Source organism: Aulonocara stuartgranti (genome assembly GCF_965226115.1).
Source record: "Aulonocara stuartgranti genome assembly, chromosome: 19".
In the NCBI taxonomy this organism is placed as follows: domain Eukaryota; kingdom Metazoa; phylum Chordata; class Actinopteri; order Cichliformes; family Cichlidae; genus Aulonocara; species Aulonocara stuartgranti.
In genome coordinates, this window is record NC_138955.1 from 5,591,180 (window position 1) to 5,617,901 (window position 26,722).

A 26,722-nucleotide genomic window follows, 5' to 3' on the forward strand; every position below is an offset into this window, starting at 1 on the left:
TTGCAGCGGGTAAATTCGCTCTCAGTGCAGCCATGCAGCCAGTCTCAACTAAACCTTCTTAAAACGCAGGCTTGAATGCAACTTGTTGACGTTTCTCTAATCTTCCCGGTGGAGAATCGTTCGCATCAGATCCAGGAAGTCCCCGTGTCTTCCACCGGGAGGGTTAATAATTACTGGAGACACCCCACAACGATCTGCATCCTTGCGCATACAACGAAGGTTCGCCGGTACAGCAGTTTTCACACTTTTCAGACATAGTGGGGATTTAACTCTGGTAATAAAAAAAAGAGAGCAGCTTTGCCAGTGACTGTGAAGAAGTCGTTGAAAGTGTGAGGAAGTGTCAAATATCAGATTTGAACGCTGACCACACGACCGCCTTAACTGTGTTTATACCCACACGAAGGATCTGCCTTTCAGATAAGAGTTGAAGGACCCTCAGCGCGCACAGCAGCAACATCTACAGAAGCAGATGCACTTTTAGTATAACCAGTCTGAGTTCCGACTGTTTGTACTGGACGTGCGTAAATAAAGGACGCCTCCAAAGACATTCCGGGATAGCTTTTATTCTTTTCTCCAAAAACGAAAGACTGAATATCAACAGACGAAGAACATCCACGGTACGTTTTGTTGTCTTTCTTTCTTTCTTTCTTTCTTTCTTTCTTTCTTTCTTTCTTTCTTTCTTTCTTTCTTAACCTCTGGGTAGACCGGTGACTGTTTGTTACCAATACGCATGGATCTGAGTGCGCAGAGCCGATGATTCAAAGACATCTAGTAAAGTTTATGTTTCTAAGTACAAAAAGAACTAACACAAAGACACAAGTAAAAGGGGGTACGCAATAAAAATTAAACCGCTCAGCGGAGAATTCTAAAATAATATATACAAAAGATACGACGAAGTGTGATAAGGTCACTGGCGCAGTTTACGTCCCTTTAGGATTATTTTAAGCGACACGGTAGGAAATGAAGAAATTTAAAGTAGGCTACAATAAGGCAACAATATGCTATAGACTAAATATAGAAGTCCCTTTGAGAAACCAATGCGATCTTAACATGAGCGATAAGACGTAAGAGATGTGAGATGAGAAAAGAACAAAAAACAAAACGCACATGTAGAAAACCTGCATGAACCTGCATGAACCTGCATGAAGCTCCAGTGTGCCAAAAACGAATTCACAGGGCGAGTAAGCCTGATCTTGTCGGTCTCAGCTGAAGGTTGTTGCAGCGTTTAAAGGCAAAAAACACAGTTTTGTTCAGGGAAATCAAGAAAACCCCAAAGACCTTTTAGCTCCCTAATAAATATCATTGATGTTGCAGAGTTATTCTTTTTAAACAATGGTAGCATTTATTTGCTGGACCTGACTTCATTTATTTATTTATGTAGAACGCTCTTTAAAGCTTCTTAAGTACGAGGCTCAAACCTACAGATCTCATGTATTACAGAGCATACGCTGCAGTGGGGGGACACATTTGAAAACATGTTGTACTTTGGTATCTGTAGAAGGTTTGAGCACGACATTTAAATTAATTTCCGCCTCAACAACTGTTAAGGTGGATTAGTGAGCAGCAAAGTCAATTAGTCAATTTCAAGTTGGAAAAATAGACCTGTGTGCTCTGTTGCAGTCCCCCCCCCCCCCCCCCCTTTATTAGAACACTGATGTGAGAGATGATAAACAAAACGAAAGAGATTCACCACCACAGCGTTCTGATGAAATGTGTCTTTCAGCACAGAATGTAGCCCCATTTCACCACAGAGAGACACTCTCACACATGTGGAGTTTCCACTCTCACGTTCACCCTCACACCATTTTCTCCCCCATCCCCTCACAGTCAAGCAGAAATGTGACACACACACACACACACCAGGAGACACACACAGACTCATCGGTGCACATACACCTTAACTATCAGGGTGTGACTGAAGATGAAGAACTGAATCCACCATCTATTTATAACCAGGCATTGCTTAATAACACTGAATAGAAAAACAGAAAAAATTGAAGATTATTATATTTTTAAATGAGTAGCTTTACCGTATTGTGATAAAAGATTTTTCTCCTATTATTTCAGGCAGGAGACGAGCACAGACGGGCACAGACAACTCATTTGCAGTTTTTTAGGCATTATATAAAATTCTGGTTTATCAGTTCATGTTGCACGAGTGCAGATGTTTAATCTCCTCTTAAATTTAGAGAATATAGAAATTCAAGAATCACTGGCTGCTTTATGCCTCACTTGTTGGAGTCACATTAATTTTTCACCTATAAAATATTGAGCTATAATATATTGTGAGGTATGAGGACTTAAGTGAACGTTGTTTGTTTTGTGTGTCAGTTTCAGGTTGAATATTTATTGTGGGAAGTAAATATGCCCCCTTTTTTTAGCTTATAGTGGCATTTTGATGAATATTGTCTTTTCATGTATAACACAGGATAGAAGAGCGGGATGGGCATCTGCTTTGGCTTTAAACTTTAGCAAAACATCTCATATGCAGCCATCCGTGTTACTGTATAATTATGTGTTAGCTTAAAAATCATCCATGCACATTTTTATCAAGCTCTTGGAGCATCACTAGCTAAAGCTAGAGCTGATGAAACCAGTACATGTCATTTGATATGGCCACTGGATACAAATGAGAACTCTGTCTTTGTCTACCTCTGAGATCACGAGGTGAATGGTCCACCACTTTCAGTGTTAACTTTATATTTGCTGTGAAAGAATGTAAAGGTGTAGTAATGGTAACTAAGAGAGACAAGCCTTATTAAATGTTTAACTGTAAAATCTAGGATTATATAATGAAATGAAAGTCAGTAGAGAGGAACCCAGTGAGACGCCAACAGCTTATTTCTCTCAGCTTCTTCTTTCTGGCACAGGGATTACCAAAAGATATGGACAGCAAAGCACAGTAATGAAGTAAATGACTGAGTCTTCCAGTGCATGTGAGTAACCACCTGAAGGTAACTACTTCAGCTGCTTCCCAGAGCTGAACATTTGAGAACTATAGAGCTATGGTTCACACTTTTAGTATGTAATATAATGCAAACTTTATTGTCCCAACATGTACTTTTCCAAGACACAAAAACACTGGAAGCATAGTGTCATCCTTACATAGTTTGTTCTGCAGTCCACTGTACTGTGCAGCACAAGTGCTGGCTGACTAGCAGGATTACAGCTAAGCAGATGGTGCAGCAAGCAGTGTCTGTGAAGAAGAGTTCACCATTTGGCTCTAAAGCACTCCATCCTGAGAACATAGTTTTGCTAAAACTCCTGCAAATGTCAGGGGAAGCTATGTTCATTTGATTATTGCTTCTCTACCAAAGAACTGTCAGTGCCAATGTAATGACTGCTACTGACTGTCTGTGCTATCACTCATCCATCTCATCTCAGGATGAGCCCTCATGCCTTAGTCATTAAGTAGCTCAACTTCTGACATAAAGGAGAGCTAACTACTGGCAGATAGAATGTATTTCCCAAGCACTGTGAGACACGATCAGTCAGTCTGATAGCAGGTCTCAGTGGAGCATAACTTACAGACCAATGCATTAATGCTCTAAGCATAATGAATTTGTCACTGTGTGAGTCCATCGACTGTATATAAAAGGAGAGCGGAGTACCTTACTGCGAATGTAGCAACTTGTCAATCACAAGGCTGCACAGTGCTTTATTGTCTTTGATTATCAAAAGCCGACAATAGCAGAAATAAAAACTATAGTAACACAATGATAAAGCTTTAATTGTATAGCACTTTTCAAAAAATAGTTACAAAGGTGTTTTACAGAACACATTAACTGACTCAGGGCTGTGGGGTGACACTATGACACCTGTCATAGTGTGAGAGACTGGATACGTACTACACGTGTCACCAATTTGTTACATGGTTAACACAGAGATAGACAACCTTTCATAATCACATTTACACCTACAGCCAATCTAACCCCACATGCATTGGGGTTAGATTACCCAGAGAGAGCCCACTCAGACAGTGGGAGAACATGTAAGCACTACACTGGGCAGCTGTGGCTACAATGTAGCTTGCCATCACCAGTGTGTGAATGTGTGTGTGAATGGGTGAATGACTGAATGTAGTGTAAAGCACTTTGGGGTCCTTAGGGACTGAGTAAAGCGCTATACAAATGCAGGCCATTTTACACAGAAGGCCCCGGACTGGATTCAAACTGGTATGCAGTTTGGTACTGGGTGACTGTACTAACCACCACACCATCATGGTGCCTGTTAAAAAAAGAAAACAACAAGAAAAATAAATAATACAAGGCTAGATAAAATATGTGAGTAATATGACTTGAGACAAACAAAACTTATGGGGAGAGATTTTAGTGAAGCATTAAATCTCGTAATAATAAAATTAAATTTCAGCTGTGATCGGTGGAAAGGCCATCACAGCAGTCTTGATAACAGAAACGGGGAGTGCTGCTTGTCAAAGAGGGCTCCATTACATTAGGGTGGAAATGTTATTAAAAAACACACGCATGCACACACATGCACAAATATAGGCTATATTTAGCAGATATTTAATATCAGCTATATATTATTGCTGAATTACCAGCGAACCACTCAAAAGTGAAATATTACATATAATTAAACTACTAGTTTAATTATATTTTATTAGTAACACAAAACAGAGAACAGATCAGTTGGGAAAGCTGTAGGAACTGTCATCAGATACATAAATATGCAAAGTGAGTCAGCATGTTGTAAGCACAGTAATCTAAGTGTCATAGAGGTGTTATAGGAAACATTTTTATCTGATGGAAAAAATTACTCAGACAAACTGACTGATTTAGCAAAGCAGCTGATTGGTTTGAGAGATCACATTGTCTGATTGTTTTGCAGTAAATAAGACAACAATGTAAGGTGGTGAGTTAGCTGCTGCAGTATTTTAACTACAGACTATGTTTTTAAAAGCTGTGAAAAGTTTAAAGAAACAGACCCACAAGTCAAAATCAGGTGTTGATCTCTAAGAAGAAAAATGAGCAGACTTTGTTAGATAAAACGTGCCAGCTCACAGTCGCCATTCAAGCTAAAGAGTAGAATTGAATCATTTCATATTTGAGTTCTGTGATTTGCCAGGAAGGTATATAGTATTAATTCAATTCAATTTTATTTATATAGCGCCAAATCACAACAAAAGTCGCCTCAAGGCGCTTCATAGATACAGAGAAAAACCCAACAATCATATCGTTAGCTTCATAGCATAAGTGCCTAAGTCATTTTTTGGTCAAATTGAGATTTTTGCCTAACTTTACTCCCCTACCACTGCTGCATCATCCTGTCCGTCTGCCTATGTCATTGGCCAATCACAACACTCATAAGAGTCAAAAAACATACTTGCCTAAGTCATTCATTTGACTTAGGCAGTTTTACCATTGGACTTAGGCAGTTTTGCTACAATCAATTTGACTTAGGCAGTTTTGATGTATGCAAAATGGCTGATAAGAAGAAGAGGTTGACCGCAAGTGAAGCCCTTGCTCTTCTTTTTGATTCATTTACATCTGGTAAAAGTTCATATTTTTTTAGTTTTTTGGTCACTAAATGTATTTTCATTCAATCAAAGAGGTTATGACCATGTTAAAAGATTACTTTTTTGTTGCAAACAAAGTATGATGGCTAGCTAACATTAGCGTTAGTAGTGTAGCATTAGCATAGTAATGTAGTACAAGCTAGCAGCTAGCTAACAGCAGCATGCTACCAGAGTAAATCTTTGGCAATTTCAAAGGCAATTTGAGCATTTTCAGCAAGTTTGCAAATTATATTATGTTTCAAACATTTGCTTTTTATTAGGAGGAGAGTCTAAGGACGGGGGACGCCCTGGGTTCATTGTTAATTGTTAAATTGGACTTTATATTGACTGTGTTCAAATGACTGATACTGGTTGAACTCTATTGCCAGTAATATTCATGTAGCCCTTTGAGGCGACTGTTGTTGTGATTTTGGGCTATACAAAAATAAATTGATTTGATTTGATATTAATAGTACAAATTGATTTTTTTTTTTTTTACATAGCAGACATTTTGACTACACAAGTAGATTTAGATGTCATCTTGATTTACCATTTTAAGATACTCCAACAGCATTTTATTTTCTGTTGTATCATCAGGAAAGGAAGTTGATGTGAACTTAGAGGAGTTGGTGGATATAGATGAGGGAGAAGGAGGAAATTATGTTGATATGGGGCAACAGACTGATAAGCAGCCAGAGGAAGGAGAGGAAGATGAAGGAGAGGAAAAGAAAGGGGAAGGAGAGGAAGATGAAGGAGAAGAAAAGGAAGGGGAAGGAGAGGAAAAGGAAGGAGAAGGAGAGGAAGATGAAGGAGAGGAAAAGAAAGGGGAAGGAGACGAAGATGAAGGAGAAGGAGAGGAAGATGAAGGAGAGGAAAAGAAAGGGGAAGGAGACGAAGATGAAGGGGAGGAAGAGGAAGGAGGGGAGGTGGAAGCAGAGGAAGAGGAAGCCAGTCCAACCCCCAGCACTTCTGCTGTTCGTCACAAGCGTCCACTGCCCCATACGTGGAAGAAAAATGTCATCAAAGAAAAGCGTCTGAAGGGAGAGAATTACAAGAATACAATGGGACAGGAGAGACCACCAAAGGCCATGGGCCCACCATGCACATCACAGCACTGCTTCAAGTCAACGAAAAGAAGTTGTGAGCTACTGACTGAAGTTGAGAGAAGAGGAATCTTCAACAATTTCTGGTCCATGCCTTCCTGGGAGACACGCAAGGTGTATATCCAGACTGTTGTTGAAAATGTGCCCATAAAACAGAAGAAAGGTGGTGTTGATTCAAGGAGAACAACATCTCTGCTATACCACCTGCAACTCTCAGATAGATGCAAAATACCTGTGTGCAAAAATCTTTTCTGTTCCACACTTGGTATTGCCCTGAGAACCATTGGATCATGGTTAACTGCAGGCATGAAACCCAACACTCATACCCAGCCCAACCCCAAGATCAACAAGACTGGTCCTCATATGCCAATATCAGATGGAGACCAGGCCTTCCTGAAAGAGTGGCTCTCTGGAATACCTACAGTCCCATCCCATTACTGCCGCCAGGTTCCCTCTTATCAGAACAAGAAGTTCCTGGAGCCAGGAACAGTTTTGAGAGAGCTTCACAAGGAATACCAGAATGCTGCCAATGAGAATGGAAAGCGTGCTGTGAGTGAGACATACTTTCGGAAGGTTTTTGGAGAGCAGGATTACTCTGTGTTCATTCCAAAAAAAGACCAATGTGACATCTGTGTAAGCGCCAAGGTAGGAAATACAGATGAGGATGCTCTTGCTACACACTTGAGATTGAAGAGTCAGGCTCAAGCTGAAAAGGCTGCAGACAAAAATGAATCCAGTGACACACTTTCAGTGTGGACAATGGACCTTCAACGCGTTCTTCTTTGCCCCCAGACAAAAGCAAGTACAATGTACTACAAAACTAAATTACAGATGCACAACTTTACCTGCTTCAACATGAACAACAGAGATGGGTACTGTTATGCTTGGGAAGAACATGAAGGCTCCCTCAGCAGTGAGGTTTTTGCACATCTGCAGTCCAACCACTTTGAGTCTGTCCTACAGGCCAACAGAAACATTGAGAAAGTCATTGTCTGGAGTGATGGCTGCGGGTATCAGAACCGGTGTGCTACCATCAGCAACGCCTACCTTTACCTGGCCATGAAGCATGGTGTCAGCATTGAGCAGAAATTTCTAGTTGCAGGCCACACACAGATGGAGTGTGACTCCATGCACAGTCTAATTGAACGGCGCATTGTGCAAGACATTTACACTCCACGAGATTACGTTGTCATCTTTGAGGCTGCACGCATTAATCCATCCCCATACAGGGTGACTCAACTATACCACAATGACTTCATGAAGTTATCTGGCACCTATGTCACCAATATTCGACCCGGCAAAAAAGTTGGGGACCCCACAGTCCATGACCTCCGGGCTTTGCAGTACTTGACTGATGGACGGATCAGGTACAAGCTGGATTTTGAATCTGACTGGGAAGACCTGCCTCGGCGCATCAGCATACCCGACAACAAGCCATTCAAGTGGATCCCACTCTTTCCTGCTCAGTTGCCCATCACCCTGAGGAAATACAGTGACTTACAGTCAATGAAAAATGTACTACCAAGAGTGGCCCACAAGTACTATGATGATCTTCCTCATCAGTAGTATACATAGCCTACCAAATAGTACACACACACACACGCACGCACACACACACACACACACACGCACGCACACACGCACACACACACACACCCGCACACGAAGAGAAAGAGAGAGAAGAGAGAGACAAACACACACAGACAGATACAAACACACATAGACACACGCACACCTCTTTTATGAGCCTACAGGCCTCCTCTGCAAATTAATGGGTGGGTGAGGTGAAGTGAGTAAGTCTCCTTACTCTAGCTGCCATTTTGTGATTAAAATTGAAAAGTTACAGTGTGTTATGGTTACATTATAGTATGTCATGTTCATTTTATGAGGGGCCTGAAAACTGAAGGCTCTCCCTCCCATTCTACTTTTAAATACTCTAGGAACAACAAGTAGGCCTGCAGAGTGAGAGCGAAGTGCTCTAATAGGGTGATATGGTACTACAAGGTCATTAAGATGGGGCCTGATTATTTAAGACCTTATTAGAAACCTTGAATTGTAAGAACTCTTGGAAAAAAACAAGGTCCTAGGACTCTTATGCCATCATTAAAAGACCCTTACTCTTATAATACCTTTATTAATACTACTGCAGTAATAGTTTAAAAAAAAGCGAGGCTGAAGTGCAGAGCTAGTGTTGCATGTTATTGCATGAGCACCGAAACAGCTTCACATTCTTATACTGAGTTTAGTTAAACAAAAATGGCGGTCACACAATGAAGGTTACATACATTACACTTCTGTTCGTGCTTCCGCTCATTAAGTCCAGAAGAAGTGAACAAGTCACTGATCGCAGCGTGCAGCAAAAGGTTGAATGAACTGCACTCAGACAGTTTCAGGCTGAAATGGACTGCTGATGGCCTATAATGAAAACAGTTGTGAACACGCTGTCAGCAGTCCAGAAGACAGTGGTCCGTTGAGGATGTCATTTATGAAAATATGCAGTTTTCGATATTCGAATATATCAGGACCGCTCACCCAAATATTTTGTGAGAAAAAAAAACGTTTTCATAGGACTCTATACAGTCCTGTCATAAGCTAAGTACATCTCATTAATCAGTAGCTTGCAGAACCACCTTTAGCACCAATAACTTTTTCTGTATGACTTTCTCAGTCTTTTGAAATTGCTTCAGTTCATTGAGGTTTGCAGTCATTCAATTATGCACACTCTCTTGAGATCCCATCACAGCATCGTAATTATCCTGAACGCTGAACTTTAACTCGAACATTGTAGCACCTTAATTGTTTTGTTTGTGCATGGCATTGTCCTGTTGTGTGACCCAGTTTTGGCTAAGCTTTAGCTGTTGGACAGATTTCCTCATATTTGACTCTAGAATATTTTGCTGTACAGATGAGTTCTTTTTTGATTTAGGCACTGCAAAGAATCTGGGTCCTGTGGCTGCAAAACAAGCCCAAATCATCACCCCTCCGCCGCCGTGCTTGAGAATCGTTATACGGTATAAGGTGTGTTTATTTTTTGCTAAACATGGTGCAGTATATTATGACCAAACATCTCCACTTTAGTCTAACCTGTCCATACTGCCATGTTCTTTTTAGAGAGGCAAGGCTTTCGTTTGGAAACAAGCCATGCTTTTTTAGTGTCTTTCCAATTGTGCCGTCATGACCTTTAACATTTAACATACTAACTGGGGCCTGTAGAGTCTCAAACGTAACATTTGTTTTGTTTTAGTTTCTCTGAGTATTACACAGTCTGACCTTTGGATAAATTTGCTTTGATATCCACTCCTGTGAAGATTGTGGCACAAACCTGAATGGTCCAAACTACCAAGCTGCAAAAAACTTGTGCCTTTAGAGAGGTGGTCACACTTGCTGATGATTAAAAAATACAGTGCATGTTACTAGCAGCACAATGCTACTACTTAACCTCTTAATTCCTAATTCCGAAGCACGAGTGGTGCACTTAGTGTTTCCAATTACTGCACAGAGAGCTGTGAAAACTTTCTTTTTCACATATTGGCTGACCTAACAGACACGTGTCCACATTTATTCAGATATTCTTCCTTACTACTTTGATTTATCAACTCCAGGATCCAATATGAGTCTTGTTTTGAGTTTACGTGCCGTGTTAGCTTTCTATTTCAGTTCCTCAGGTGTCAAAACATGAAAACAGCCAAATGGAAGTTAGAAGTAACAGTGCAGTTTGTTAAACTATGCTGAAAAAATCTATTTTCATTTCTACAGATAGAAGTTATTCTAAGTCAGTCTTCATTTCATGGTACGGGTCGCTTCTTTCATTAAATCCTCTTGTTAGTTTTCATGCTGCTGGGTTTTCGCTTTACACTGGAATTAAAGCAACCCAGAACATTAATGCTGTATCACTGGTAATCCTGCTGGATTTACAGGCGAGATTATTTGAAAGGGAACGCAATCAGTGTGAGATTTTTTTCACTCAGGAAATGACACGCCTCTGTCAGTCTGTCCTCTTTTTCTGTTTATCGTTTTCCACATCATTTCTCCAGCAGCGGAGACAACCCACCACGTTGTTTCAGGCCTTGCAATGTTGTTCAAGTTTTTTTTTTTTTTTCATGATGATTTCTAACCTCAGTCACCCAAAGTTTATGTCTGTTTTCAGTCTGTTTTCCTGGCTCTCTTTCCAGGCCCTTGATTTCAAATATTTTCTGGTCTTGACTCTTTTGCTTTCCTCACTTCCTCCCGGCCTTGTATTTTTTTCATTGCTGTATCCCTCCTCCTTCAACTAATCTGCAGTCAGGCTGTCGGTATAATTAGAGCTGATTCCTAGGGTTGGGCCCTCCAGATGAAAGCTGTAATTTTAAACCATGAGAATTTGTCACTTGCTATGAAAATGACTGCAGGGGTCATGTTTGATTTCACAGAAAGCTGCACTCCCTGCTCTCACAGCAGCAACCTATCAGGCCATTAGTGGTCAGTGTTTCAAGATGGACTACTTCTTGAAAGATGTCTATTTCCGTTACTTCAGCAGCTCAGGGAAATAGTTAGCTCACATTATCTCAGAGCCTGTAATTTGCTGACTGAAAGCTTCTAAGTTAAAAATGTCAAACAAGCGTAACATAATACACTGTAGAAAAACAGTTTTTAGGTTCACTTAAAATTTTCCTTTTGCTTGAAATTTAAAAAGACAATTTAGGGTAGGAGGAGGACCAGAAAAGTTTAAATATTAGTAGTTTTACATGTTACTTGCTATAATAAAAATATTTTTAATGATATTCAAGCCATAATATGACTATAATAGCTCAAATAATGAAATTCTATGTGTTTTGGCTTCTACAGGGAAAATTCATTTTTGCATGTTAATAATGCAGAAATACAACAACAAGGGCAGACTGAATGCTTTAAATTTATTTATAGGTCCAAACCAATCTAATAGAATAGATCCAAACAGATATATGTGACAAGCATAATTTAAGAGAATTTCCAAGCTTTCTTGTACTTTGAATTTTTACTTAGATACAAACAAAATGTCATAGCGGTCCAAAATCAGCTGGAAGACGCTTACCTTTGACTTCTTTCAGCTGCTCACTTGCCACAAGTGATCACCCCAGTGGGTAGCTTGTACACAGAGATGCTCCTCCTGATGTAACCCCAAAGGGGAATTGTGCTTCTGGAGACACTTGCACCACTAAGCTTATGAAGAGAAAAAATCATATTAAGCAGAACTGAGTTCAACTGATGTGGCCCAATCCAAGTTGTAATGTTGCACCTTGGGAATGGCAAATTAATTTCCTGTCTTAATTCCCAAGTAACACAAAAAATGGGTCACATTAGCATTTATGTTAATTCACGTATTCCACAAAGTCCAGCTCAGCTGATAGCCTTCAACGTATCCAAATGTATCCTTTTAAAGATGCTTTAGCCTTCCCACAGGGCAAGCTGCAAGTCTGCAAGCTGCTTTGCAACCCCCCTTCCATTCAAGCTCTGCCTTTCATGCAGCTGCAGACTTAATCATTAGGTATCATATTCTGTGTGCAGATGAAATGGCAAAGAGGAGTGCTCTTCCTTTCGTGTGCATATGCGAAATGCAGAAGTTCAGGGAGGTAAAGCCAAATATAAACAAATAATATAAACAAACGCCTTAACGCCCACTCACATCCTGGGCCATTCGACCTCAATAAATCACATGATAGGGTGGGGCTAGGTTTCACAGTGGGTTCACCCAAAACCTTGGCTGATTGTGACCCACACCCGTTTTCACACCTTGGCTCGTGTGATTAGGTAGATAGAGACACTCCATAGGGCTTCAAATCTAGGAGTCTCCACCAACTGTGCTTAGAGCTGAAGAAGCTTCTTGGATGAGAGGTGAAACGTCTTCAAGAATACTTAAAGAAGTCCAGACGTTTTTCTTTTCAAGCTCCTTAGACAACGATGACCTGGATGTCTGAGAACCTTCACAGACACATTTTTTAATTTTTTGCTAACACGTGACTGAAATTTCACCACAAACACAGCATAATGGATAATCTTATACGGCATTAATATAATGATGAAAACACACAAACACACCTTCTCATGAGCAGGTGGCACTCCTGAGGCTAAAATCAACTCCATAAGATTGCATGTTTGAGACAGTTTTTCATTTGGAGAATAAACTTGGAATAAGACTGAAGATTTAATTGCGTTAATGTCATTTTGATATTTAAAGAAATGTTTTTGCAGATTTTTTTAAGTTTAATGATTTAGCTGAAAATGTGTTAATTGACACCATCTTTCTGTTAGAAATGTTACTCAAGTTTTGCTCAAAACTTCTTCTAAATTAGATAGTCAAGATGTCAGACTATACTGATCCTTTTACTTACAAATAGGCTAACACACATATTTTCTGGGGTTCTGCAATGCTCTATGGATCCATCCAGTTTAATTGACAATAAAATCGATATGCCATCTCTGTGAGAGCTACAGCTGTCTGGGTTTACTCACCAACTAACCGTTACCGCTCCTTTTTAGGCACACTCCGAAACCATTGTTTTGCTGTCAAAAAGTTTATTTTTCTGCTATTTTTAAACACACCACAACTTGACCATTAAAAAAACTTTATGTACATTATAGGCATGTGTTGAGAGGCTTAAAAAACAATGAAGAGTAAACAAAATGACAAGCTATAGTGTAATAAGAATGAAAGGGATTGCAGCTTTTGGATGAATACGTCTGTAACAAAGCAGCATCACAAAGTCTGAATTCAGTAAATCAGTAGTCACATAAAGTAACACGAAAATAAATCTTTTTTTTTGACATTAGGTGTAATGTAAACATTGTTTCCCTTGCTAAGTACTGTACATTACTATTTGTATTCTCTGTCATGTTTCCCATAGTATTAGGTTATACTTTAGTATTTGGAGTTATGGTCTATCTTTGGCTCTCTTTGCTTTTTTTGCCTCATCCATTTTTTGTCACTATAGGAAGACTAAACCTACTATAGGCTTTCATGTTGTCCTCTTCAGTATCAAACATCCGCTGTTGTCTCCTGGATGGATCGTTGATCCTAACCTCTGGTGAATCACTACCTCTTTACTTTTATGACTCATATACACAGTCTAACACAAAAGATAAAGATAAAAGCACTCCTGTTTGTCACCGTCAGGTGATATGAAATCCAGCTTTAGTACTTCCTCTTGCACTCTCTGTGTGTGTCTGTAACACACACACACACACACACACACACACACACACACACACACACACACACACACACACACACTGCAAATTATACTGTTGTTACAATTATCTAGACAATTTTATTTATTTCATTTTTTTTTATGCCCAAGGTAACAGGCAAAGTGAATAACACTGATTATCTCTTCATCCTGGCACCTGTTAGTGGGTGGGATACATTAGGGAGCAAGTGAACATTTTATCCTTTTGACAAGGGCCAAATTATGATGGTTGGATGACTGGGTCAGAGCTTCTCCAAAACTATAGCTCTTGTGCTGTGTTCCTGGTCTGCATTAGTCAGTACTTATCAAAAGTGGTCCAAAAGAGGAATGGTGAGGAACCAGTGACAGGGTCATGGGTGGCCAAGGCTTACTGATCCAAGATACAAGCTTTTGTAGTTCAAATTGCCCAAAAAGTTACTGCTGGTTCTGATAGAACGATGTCAGAATGCACAGAGTATTGCAGTTTGTTGTGTATAAGGCTGCATTGCTGCAGACCAGTCAGGGTCCCATCTGTCCACTACCAAAACCACCAACAATGGACATGTGAGCATCAGAACTGGACCATGGAGCAATGGAAGAAGGTGGCCTGATCTCATGAAGCATGTTTTACAACATGTGGATGTGTGTGTGTGTGTGTGTGTGTGTGTGTGTGTGTGTGTGTGTGTGTGTGTGTGTAGCTTACCTGGGGAAGTCTTGGTACCAGGATGCACTGTGGGAGAAAGACAAGCGTGCAAAGGCATTGTGAAACTTTGGGCAATATTCCGCTGGGAAGCCTTGGATCCTGCCATCCATGTGGATGTTACTGTGACACGTGCAACCTTTCTAAGCATTGTTGCAGACCAAGTGCACCCTTTCATGGAAACATTATTCTCTGATAGCCTCTTTTAGCAGGATAATGAGGCCTGCCACAAAGCAAAAATGGTTCAAGAATGGTTTGAAGAGGACAATAATGTACTTGAGGTGTTGACTTGACCTCAAAATTCCCCAGATCTCATTCCAATTGAGCGTCTATGGGATGTGCTGAACAAGCAAGTCTGTGGACTATGGGGGCTCCACTCCCCAACTTACAAAACTTAAAGGATCTGTTCCTAACATCTTTCTGCCGAATACGACAGCATACCTTCGGGGGTTGAGTGGAGCCCATGGGTCATGCCTGTTTTGGCAGCAAAAGGGGGACCAACACATTATTAGGCTGGTGATCCTAATATTATGCCTCATTGTTGTGGCCAGACTGCTTTGAGCTGATAGAAAGGCAACAGTAGCTCAAATAATAATTTTTACAAAGTATTTAGAAGATTACACTGTGTGGTCTGTGAGCTAAGGACAGGAAACTGAGACTATAATTTACTTGGGCTGACCAAGATTGGGAAATTGATTGAAGATTGGAAAAGTGTTGCCTGATCTGGCGAGTTTCAGCCTCTGCTGCATCATTCACAGGGTAGGATCAAACTTTGGTATAAACAACATGAAAGCATCGAGCCATCCTGCTTTATATCAGTGTTATGTCATTGATGTGCAATCGACAAACCAAGTGTGTGACACTACCATGGAAATATATACCACACTCTCTGAGGAATGTTTCTGACACCCTACTGAATCAGTGCCACAAATTCAGTTAGTTCTGAAAGCAAAAGGGGATCCACCCTGGTACTAGCAAGGCTGGAGTATACATTAAACTATAGTAAATTATTTATATTCACAGGACATTAGCTTGTCTTTATAGCCAGGCACAGGTACTACCAGTGCACTTCACAAAATTCGAATATACCAAAAGTTTTCTCAGTCTCAGTGTTCCTCCTACAGCATCCTATAACATTTGCATTCTGATAATCTCTGCACCGTGTTATTTTTTTGGGCCAGCTTTCAATGAAGGGCATCTAAGCTGTCCCAGATTTACACTCGTCCTGTTCCACTTTCAAAGGGTCACGTACATTGTATTACTGGTGCGAAGACTGTCTGCGTGTTGATAAAGTTTATTTTGTGCAGAAATGAGGAGAGTACAAAAGTCAGAATTTTCTTTTTTAAACCAGTTTTATGAAGCTGCTATGCAGCCTGTTAAAACTAACCATTTGGATGCCTTTAATTTATAGGAATGAATTTTCTACCATCTGTCACTTTCCTTCTCAGCTACTGTAATATGTCCTGAAGTAGACACAGAAAACTATCACCATACCGCGGGTTAACCTCCTCTTCTTTCCACACTTTCTAGTCATTTTCTGGCACCACACACCTCTCTCTCTCTCTCTCTCTCTCTCTCTCTCTCTCTCTCTCTCTAAACACACACATATATATATATATATATATATATATATATATATATATCGTGTCCCACTGATCTATAACTCTGTTACTGTTCTGCACTAAGCTGCTAAAAGACAGTTTTTCCTTACACCTGTTGCAAAGAGGTGGCTCATATAGGAGATCACTGGATATGCATAAACAATTTTTGCCTGTGTGCTGACTATAATGATAGGAAACAGCATCCAAATGCATTGGCAGCACACGCTTGGCTAGAACACAGTTAAAAGGCAGTTCACCTACTGAACAATGATTATTGTTTGAAGCCAGGCACGTAGGTTTGAGGAGTGAAATCGAGGAACATAAAATGTATATTTCTTGTATTTAAATTAATCAGGGAAGTTCTTAATTCATGCATTTATTCATTTTTGACTTTCATTATTGTGCACAAGAAAACACTGACTGATGCTAAATTATGAAATCTTTAACAACAAGTGCATAGCTGTTATGTGTACACCTTCTAGGTCTGTGTGTTTTTGTGTTCGTGTCATTGTGCCAGGAACTTAATAAATTTAACTGAGATCAGAATGGCGTTGTCTGATCTATTCAGAGATGGGCAGTAACGCGTTACTTGTAACGCGTTACTGTAATCTGATTACTTTTTTCAAGTAACGAGTAAAGTAAGGGATTACTATTGCAAAAATGGTAATTAGATTACCGTTACTTTCCCGTAGGAACGCTGCGTTACTGCATTACTAAAACCGTGATTTTTTGCGAGAATGTCTCACGACAGTGACGTAAGCGAGTGCGACGTTCGTGACAACAGCTGTGTGCAGATCAACAGTGGATCACATATCGATTGTGGGAGAGAGTATGAGCGTGCAGCGTTTAAAGCGTGGAAGTACTGACCTTACTTTGAGTTTGATTCCATAAAAAGTGACAAAAACATTAGCGTCCATTGTGCGTGGGAAGAAAACTTATTTTTACAGCGAAAAAAACCCTAAACTTCCGAGCAAGCACCGAGTAGCTACGACGTAATGGGAAACTCACAGAGACACTCGCGGATTCTTCCATTGACCGCGGCACACCTGCACCAGGGTAAACCTCCGCCTACCGCACTCCTGCTTTACAGGTGAAAATAGAGCAACAGGACCGCTGAGTCTTTGACTTTATTTATTTTCTGCTGTGTTTTACTTGCATCTATTTGAAAGACTGAGTGTAAACACAAAAAATATTTTATTTTATGTGCTGGAATGTGTAGAAAATAGGTTTAAATGTTAAACTAATTTATTCAAGTCAGAGAATGTTGCTTATAGTTTAATTTTTACTTGATGCATAAAGTTAAAAGATTAAAACTAATAAAACAAGTTAAAAAAGAGACTTTTCCATTTGATTACATTTTGTATGATGGATTATGTAGAAAAAGTAGAATTGGGCTGAAAGATCTATCACTTTATCACCTATTCAGGTTGTAAATCGTGTTTTAAAAAAGTAACTAAGTAACTAAGTAATTAATTACTTTTGAAAATAAGTAATCAGTAAAGTAACTGGATTACTTTTTTGGGGAAGTAATCAGTAATTAGTTACTGATTACTTTTTTCAAGTAACTTGACCAACACTGGATCTATTAGTACTGAGTACTGATACAGTAATGTAGCAACACTCAGCGACTACTCATGGGTCAGATCGTCAACATTGTGACAGGATTTGTGGCTGGTGCAATCCCACTGTAAGATGATTTCTACCCTTGAGAAGGTTTCTTATTTAAGAAATGTTATACTGATTTAATGTGTATTTGTGATGCAAAAATCAAAGTTACTTTTGGTTTTACTCATGCCAGCAGCAGTAGCTTAGCCATGCTTACTGTTTTCAGGTCATAGTAGCTGGTGTGATTATATCAACATTTGTAATCAAATTAGGCAATCTCTCATCTGAATGGTCTGGGAATAACTGTGGTTGCTGGACAGTTTCCATGCATGTCCTGCAGCAATAAACTTTACCGCTGCATCTGTGAAACCAAATGTCCACCTACGCCAGAACTGATAGTAAATGGTCTTTAAGCTCTGGTCTCTCGTCTAATGTAGTACGAGCAAGTCCAGAGGATTCACAACAATAGAGTGGACAGCAAATCTTCTACCCACTGCACGATCCAACCTGTTCCTTAAACCCAAATAAAGGTCTCTTTCAACCCAGTATCACAGCAGACATGTAACAGACAAGCCAAATGAAAGTAATCATGGAAAAGCATCTAAACAGACATTACTAACACATTTGCGTGTAAATACATATTAGCCACCTATCTTAATAGATTCTTGCATTGATGGATCCTAGAATGGACTTCATACCCTTCTTTGTCACTAGCGACTTCTTGGCCTTAAATATATCATCTGCCCCTGCTGGTACATATACGTCTGCATGCCTGTCCTTTTCACGACTTGGAGAGGCAAAGCTTGAAATTGAAATGGTGGACCTGGTCTGTTACATGCTTTGCAGTGACATTGGGTTGACTATTTCCAGCTATGTGCTCGGACAAGTTCAGTTCAATTCAATTCAGTTTTATTTATATAGCAACAAATCACAACACTCACCTCAAGGTGTTTTATATTGTAAGGTAAAGACAAGTAGTAGAAAGAAACCCGAACAATCTGACCACCCTCTATGAGCAATCACTTGGTATCAGTAGGCAGGAAAAACTTCCTTTTGACTGGAAGAAACCTCAGGGTAAAGGAGGGACAATCATCTGCTGGGCTAAGAGAGGGAGGCAGGACGAAAGAGACACAAGTACAAATTTGGTCATTGTCTAGAGTTCATGTGCGATGCACCTCTACAGATACTGCAGATGCTGTCTCAGAATGTATCATTTTACACCATCACTGGGTTCCCAGATGTCTTTCTCTGTTGGCATAAATTGAGAAAGACATAACCCTCATAAGCCCACCACACATTCAGGCACATAGCACATCCATGCTCACCTACCATTTAGTGCATGCTTGAGTAAACACTAGACATTAGCTGACAGCAAAGGTAGCAATGGCTCTGCCTCTTGGTTAAATCAATTTGTCTATCTACACTGGGCCATACGTCATATGCAGGCCTGCTGCATTTGGAGGGTATTACCCTTTCACCCAGACCAACAACCAGCCTGCCTCACATGCTGCAGCATCTGCTTGGACTTAACTCAAGCCTGAAATTAATAAATTTCTGATTTGTGAATGGCATGTGGAGCAATGGCTCCAACTGGGCAGAGATGCGGTATTGTGGGTGCTTCAGTTCTGCTTTTTGTCACACCCACATGAGTAATTTTAACTTTTTTTTTTGCTTTTTATTATTGCAATCTTGAGATGTTGTTCCCACTAAGTTTTTTAAAGGATGATAAATGCACATTTCAGCTTAGCATCAGGCCTTACTGCATTAGACCTTCAATTTCAAAGCCAGATGTAGACATAATCGCTTTCACACAAACAGTATAGAGCTAATTTTAGGCAAGGTCTGGTCTTGATTGAAAATCTTCCCCTCTTATCCATTCATTATGAATCTCATTAAGTCATTGTGCTGTAAACCAGGCCCTTAGGAGATAAGCTTTGTCCTTCACTTGTCTGATGTGTAAACAGATAAGCTGTTTAATCATCTATCATACATGCTACTAGCACATGTGTTTGTGAGTGTGTAGGTGTGGGGGTGACATTCACTAGAAACATATTAGAGTATAGCAGCTTGCATCAGGGATAAGTGAATGAATAATTCAGCGTTGTCCACAACAGTCTTATTGCAGCCTCACTCTGTGGTGCATTCAGTATTACAACACTAGGAGTAAGCGTCATTACCAGACACTCTCCGCACGAATCAGTCACTTCTGTGCTGATGCAATGAAGCACTGGGATGACTCCAAAGTAGTCATGCTGTGTGAGCTGTGTGATGTTTCACTCAGCACCTCTGACACATGTGCACATCGTGTTTTTTTTGGTGATATTTTATGTGTACTATGAATAACAAGATCTTGAGCTACTCTCATACACAAGGATGACAGCGCTGTGTTTGTATGCACATCTGGGAATGAATCTCCACTCCTGTCTCTGTGTTAACCATGGTCACTGTTGTTGTTCTTCTTCACCGTGTTACTGTTTACGCTGCTGTGTGGACACTGAGTGATGATGATAGGCAGAATGCATATGCAGTAAAGCCAGAAGGAGCCATCCTAACGACTCAGTATGACGGTTTTAACAGTGGCTGCTTAGTTGTGGATCATGCATGAATCAGACCTAAAAAACAAAACAAAAATTTGATGTAACCCACTTGGATTTATAGCCAAGGCTTTTGTAAAAATTATTATTTTAGTTTTCTAATTATTAAGCAGCTGGCTTATGCTTGTAGCAACGCTCACCCTGGGGTTAAAAAACGAAAGGCAAAAATGTTCAAAACCAGCAAGTACTTACCTTCACAGTACCTTTTAATAAGGATTATTTTAAATGAAGCTGCAGTGAAGATTAGCAGGGCTTGGTTACCATTCCTTGTGTGTCTGACTCAGTTTTAGTAATAAGCTTGTATGTACAGTGAGTACTCTGTGCCCTTTTCTTGGCTGTTTAAGTGTACACGTCTTTGATGGAGGAAAGCCAGTAGTCGACTGACCTCTCAGCTATTCGAATGTCATGGTCCAGGCTTGGAGCAAAACAAAGCAAGCACGAAGAATTTGTATTGTATGATGTGAGGGAACTTTAAATAAATTATCTCAGTTTACACTAGCTGCCTTGGAGTGAAAGGAGGATCCCACAGGAGGAGATGAATGAAGTAACTACAGGCAAGGAGACTGATGACTACCCGGGCCCTGAAACGGGCTAAAGGGTTTGATCAATGAATGGATGAATTAAAACTCTTATACTTGCTAAGCAGTCCATAGGACACTTATAATGACAAAAAATGAACCACAGACCAATGAATATCAAAGCTGTCTCCACGTTTAATAGCGGTCACAGCAGAAAAATATAGAAGGTTAAGTCACTATAAGGAAGGGATGAGATGTCTTTGTCTTTAATTTAAAAAAGAAAAACAGTGGCAACTAATGTGGTTAGTACATGGTTATTAACAGTTGTTAACATGTTCACACATCTTTTCCACGTACTCTGACTAGTATTATTTTTATTTTTTAAAACAAAACTTTTAATACATTAATATATCTATGGTTTTGTACAGTAAATATACAGTAGAAAACAATTCATTTATTAAACTTACTCTTGCTAAGAAGGCATCACGGCTATGTCGCCTCACATCAACGCTAAGAGAATATCCATGATGTTGAATCAACTTTCATTTTGGAACTGTTACCGAACTATACTACGATTAGATGCTGAGACAAGGCTGCCAGCTGATGGTTATTTGCCATCAAAATAGTAGTCCTCATCCCCAACCAATCACTACAGATGGATCCCCCTCCCTGAGCTTGCTTCAGAGTTTTCTTCCTGTTTAATGGGAGTTTTTCCTTTCCACTGTTGCCAAGTGTTTGCTGTAGGGGATTGTGTGATTGTTGGGGTTTTTCTTTCTAATATTGTCTTTATCATACAATACACAGCACCTTGATTGTTGTTTCTTGTGTTGTTTAGATGTTTTAGGTTGTTTGAACTTTTTTTATTTTTTCATAGGGGTCTAACCAGCTACAGTAGTAAATCCGCAAGTACGCCATTCCACATAGCTAACTGTGACACATTTACTGTTGTGCTGCGGCATTCGTTGAAATGTTGTTAAAGAGACACCATCAGTTACAGGAAAGAGAAACTGATTAGTAATGTATTTTCCTATTTTCCCATCAGAGGTAGAAAGACACAACACAGGAACTTCAGATTAGAGTCAGCTGACCTTTATTGTCTCAGTGTTTGGATATGATTCACTTTGAGTCATGCTGCCTGTGGAGCTCTGTGGAAGTCAGCGCTGGTTGTTAGATACACCATTCTAGTCTTGTTTGGAACACCTTAATAAATATTAGATGCACTGCCAATAAATTTGGTCATTCGTGGTCCTCAGATGATGGTTGTTTTTAGCTAAATGTCTCAATAACAACTGGTTTGATTGTCCTGAAATTCGTGTTCATCTAATTTAATGAGTGAACAGTTTTTGTTTTACCTGATGGTTCTTAAGAAAACAGCACATATGAGAGCAAACACTGCAAAAACAAACCTTTATAAATTGTACTGAGGATGAATTATAAAAATGGTCATGGCCGCTTGAGAGTTTGCAAATGAATGCATCAAGACTGGTGAGACTGGCACCGAGACACCAAGAATGTTTCCTTTGCTACTTAATATGCCAATTTATTGTCACAGCCCAAGCACAATAATCCCTCTCAAGAGCCCAGCTGCCAATCAACACTTCACTTAATGGAGGTGATTTGTGGAGTTGTATCAGGAACAAACATACACTTGGAAATCGGTCTTAACAGCAATAATGTGCAAGCTGAAGGATGTGTTAAATGTGAAAAGGCAAACATTTGTAATTAGCGTGGCAAACGCAGTTGTTTGTTTTCCAGCCACCACATTCCTTAACGCTTCGAAATCACTTCAAAGCTGGTTGATGTGTGAAAAATGAAATCAACAAAATCCCTAAAAATAATTAACAACTTTGTAGACTTTGTTCTGCTAGTAACTCCTCTCCCTAATCATTTCATGTTTAAATGAATAAAACCCACTTCCCACACAAAACTCAGCTGAGATTTTACAATGTGGCTTTTTCACAGTACCTGACAAGAATAAAGATTTACATGACAATTTGCCACATACGCTATAAGTGGTAAGTAAATCATGCTGTTGCTCTTCAATAATAAATGAAAGCAAACGTGATACATGGATGGAAAGCTGGAGGGTTGTGATTAGCAGACATTTGAAGTTTTCGTTCCTTCTGGGACATAACGCCACTTTTCCACATTTCAGTTCCTATCTCTTTTGTTGTATTTGAAATTGAGTCAGCTTCCATCGTGTGATAATGTTCTGTTACTGTTGCCTGGAAGAAATATTTCCCTTTGTACCGCTACACTCCAATTTCCCATCTCCCTTCAGAGTAATGTGAATAAAAAAGTAAATACTTTAAAAAGTATTGACTTTTGAAGAAACTTTTTTCATTTTTTCCATGAAATATTCATTTGTGCTGCAATTATTGGAGAGAGAATATCGTTTTTATGTAGTTGTTGACAATTTAGTCTTACAACTACACAACAGGAGTGTGGGTGTTAATCCATGGATCAAGTCACGATACTCCTTTCAGAAATCACAGTTGAGTTTGCAGTTTATTCACATGCGGTGATTCCAGGTGGTTTGTCTGTGTATGTCTCTGTTCATATAAATAATATGGTGCACAGGATGATGCACTGCAAAATACAACATTTCTAATCATTTTTCTCTCATTTGTCTCACCTAGGAAGAAAATGCCTCGGAAGAAGCTGGATGAAAATCTGACAAAACCTCGCAATCTTTACGGACTCTACAAGTGAACATCTGTCTGACAGGCGATGCTGTGAGAAGAGAGATATGGATGTTGAAGAATTACCCATGAGCTACATTTATAAGTTTTTCCTTGGTTTGATGCTGATCCTGTAACTGTAGTGCTTTGGCTTCCCAACATCATTAGAAATAGGGAGCAAAGCCAAGTTACAGTCAGAACCTGACTAAGCTTTCTTGTGGACTTCAGAAAAGATAAGGGAGAGAGAGAGAGAGCAAGCAAACCTTTGTATCTGTTGTCATCATCTTCCTACGCACAGTTCCCTGGTTTGCTTTATTGAAAAGGAGGAGCCCATTAAAGCATTTGATAGATAGGAAAAGCTTGGTCTGAAGGTGTGGTTGCTGGCTGGCTGCTAGTTGGAGATGAGATAAGAGCGTGGGGAAACGAGAGAGACAAGACGTGCCTTTCTGACGGGAGATGAATACAAATTAGGATTTTGCCCTCCTGCAGCTACACCAGTTAAGCGAATCAATACTGAAGTGGAGAAATGGTCAAATTCGTCTCTGATTCATGCCAACTAATCATCAGTATCATTAGTTCTAAACCAAAACTGTGGAATGAGTTGTTTGCTAACGGTTAATATGAAATAATTCTTTTGAATAAAAGGGTTGATGAATTAAGGAGAGATCCGTTTACAAATGCGGTTTCAAAAAAGTTAGAAAAAAGAACATTAAAAGACGGACTTCTGGTCAAAACCATCAGTGCCACACCATCATGGCCTTTTTCAGTGTTACACCTGAACTGATCCGTGTACAGTTGTAGATTATAGATATGAGACTGGATTCAAAGCAGGTTTAACAGAGTGGAGGCGCGATGGAGCTGGACAACAGCTCACTGGACTACTTCATTAGAAACTTCACAGAGATTCCTAACACCACTACAGCACCACCCTGGAGCGAGGCCACACTCCTCGGTTTCCAGGTCTCTCTGTCTGCTCTGTTAGCCATTGTCACCTTGGCTACTGTCCTTTCAAATGCCTTTGTCATCGCCACCATCTTTCTGACCAGGAAGCTCCACACACCTGCCAACTTCCTAATTGGCTCCCTCGCCGTCACAGACCTGTTGGTTTCCATTTTAGTCATGCCAATTAGCATTGTGTACACTGTCAGCAAGACCTGGTCGCTGGGGCAGATTGTTTGTGACATCTGGCTGTCATCTGATATCACATTCTGCACCGCCTCCATCTTGCACCTGTGTGTAATTGCGCTGGATCGCTATTGGGCTATCACGCACGCGCTGGAGTACTCAAAGCGCCGCACCATGCGCCGTGCAGGGATCATGGTTGGGGTGGTGTGGGTGATATCTATATCGATTTCCATGCCTCCACTTTTCTGGCGGCAGGCCAAAGCCCATGAGGAGCTTACAGAGTGTATGGTGAATACAGATCAGATCTCTTACACCCTATACTCCACCTTCGGCGCCTTCTACGTTCCCACAGTGCTTCTCATCATCCTCTACGGTCGGATTTACGTTGCAGCCCGCTCTCGCATTTTTAAGACACCGTCGTCGTCTGGGAAGCGTTTCACCACAGCGCAGCTAATCCAGACCTCTGCAGGGTCCTCTCTCTGTTCTCTTAATTCCTCCTCCCACCACGAAGCACACCTACACTCTGGCAATGCGGGAGGTGTGGGAGGAGGAGGGGGAGGGTCACCTCTGTTCATGAACAGCGTGAAAGTCAAGCTGGCAGACAACGTGCTGGAGAGGAAACGTCTGTGTGCAGCACGGGAGAGGAAAGCAACCAAGACACTGGGCATCATCCTGGGCGCGTTCATTGTCTGTTGGCTTCCCTTCTTTGTTGGCACGCTTGTCATGGCGATATGCAAAGAGTGCTGGTTTGATCCAGTGCTGTTTGACATCTTTACATGGCTGGGATACCTGAACTCCCTCATCAACCCTGTCATCTACACCGTCTTCAACGACGAATTCAAGCAGGCTTTCCAAAAGCTCATCAAATTCAGACGGTGCTCCTGAAAAAAAGACAAGCGTGGATTAAAACTGGCATATCCAGTGAAAAAAAATGGAGCAAAAAAGGCAAAACAAAAACAATAGATAATAGTCAGAGTGGAACTACTGTGCAAAAAATGTACCATGTTGATAAATGTGATTTTTTTAAAAATACATTAAATATCTGTGCATAGACCTTTAGATACCTACAGTATTTCAATTATAAAGACTTGTGCATGCATCCTACAAAAGACCCCCCACCCCCACCTTTCCAGACATTGCGATGTGCCAGAATTCCCACACCTAAGACGAACTAAAAAAGAAGTTTGGGAAATCTATTTAATATGAGAGAGACATCATTGTTATTTCTTGGAGCAAGAAAAGCTTCTACACAGATAAGGACCAGAGTGACTGTTTGGAAGGAGCAAACTCTGAGCGACTGAATTCAATCGAGCCAAAAAAGAAAAGCCATGAAATGTATGTTGTCTTCATCTCTGTGTCACACTGTACGCTGCTTCTCCTATGTACTGTAAAGTTTCTGTGGAACAGTAAAGTACTTAGAAAGACTCCAACTTCTAAAGGCTCAGAAAAGCTTTGTCCATGTATGCAAGTGTGCATTAAATGTGTGTGCTGGTGGTGGGAGCTCTGTGCACGCGCATGTGAGTAAAGGTAGACGTGTTTGAAGAAGAAGTGAGGATTTTGAAAAGGAAACTGCATTTCAAGTCCAAATATTAATTCAGGTTTTTGTGATGGATTACACGTGCTTCATTTCCACCAAGGCATAATAGCTATAGTAGTCGTGCATGTATTTCCCCATTCATGTTTTAGAAACAAACAAATGAAAAACAGATCTGACATGTGATTTGACCATGACGAAACAGTAAAAAGATAAAATAAAAAGATGACTAAAAAAAACAACTTTTTATGCACACTCAAAAGAAATTCTGCCCAAAATAATGACTTGAACTAATTTGGTTATAACTTTGCTACGAGTACAATGTAAAACATTACATTTAATGGAATCTGGTTAAATGAAATTTACTAAATTGGTATACATTCAGTTTATACCAAAAACGTTTTCCTTAACAAATAAGCAGCATCAGCATCATTGCTTCATGTTAACTGAGTGAATAAAATTAAAAAGTGTAAAAAATTCAACAATGAGGGATTTCCTTGTTGATAGATGTGAAATTATGTGACTCTACAGTTTTATATTCTGTTTATTTTGTAATTTATTGATG

The 26,722-nt window shown here is 40.0% G+C and overlaps 2 protein-coding genes across 2 annotated transcripts; both read left to right on the plus strand.

The window, feature by feature from the left end:
• htr1d (5-hydroxytryptamine (serotonin) receptor 1D, G protein-coupled) lies at positions 1 to 26,722 on the plus strand. Its single transcript, XM_082516092.1, has 2 exons — positions 1 to 617; positions 23,457 to 26,722. The coding sequence occupies exon 2, from the start codon at positions 24,351 to 24,353 to the stop codon at positions 25,506 to 25,508; it is 1,158 nt and encodes a 385-aa protein (XP_082372218.1). The 5' UTR covers positions 1 to 617; positions 23,457 to 24,350; the 3' UTR covers positions 25,509 to 26,722.
• LOC309696233 (uncharacterized protein) lies at positions 5,196 to 8,184 on the plus strand (the record flags this gene model as incomplete). The annotated part of the gene is made up of 2 exons (XM_082517385.1): positions 5,196 to 5,510; positions 6,113 to 8,184. Exons 1-2 carry the CDS (start codon positions 5,441 to 5,443, stop codon positions 8,182 to 8,184), a joined length of 2,142 nt encoding a protein of 713 aa, XP_082373511.1. The 5' UTR covers positions 5,196 to 5,440.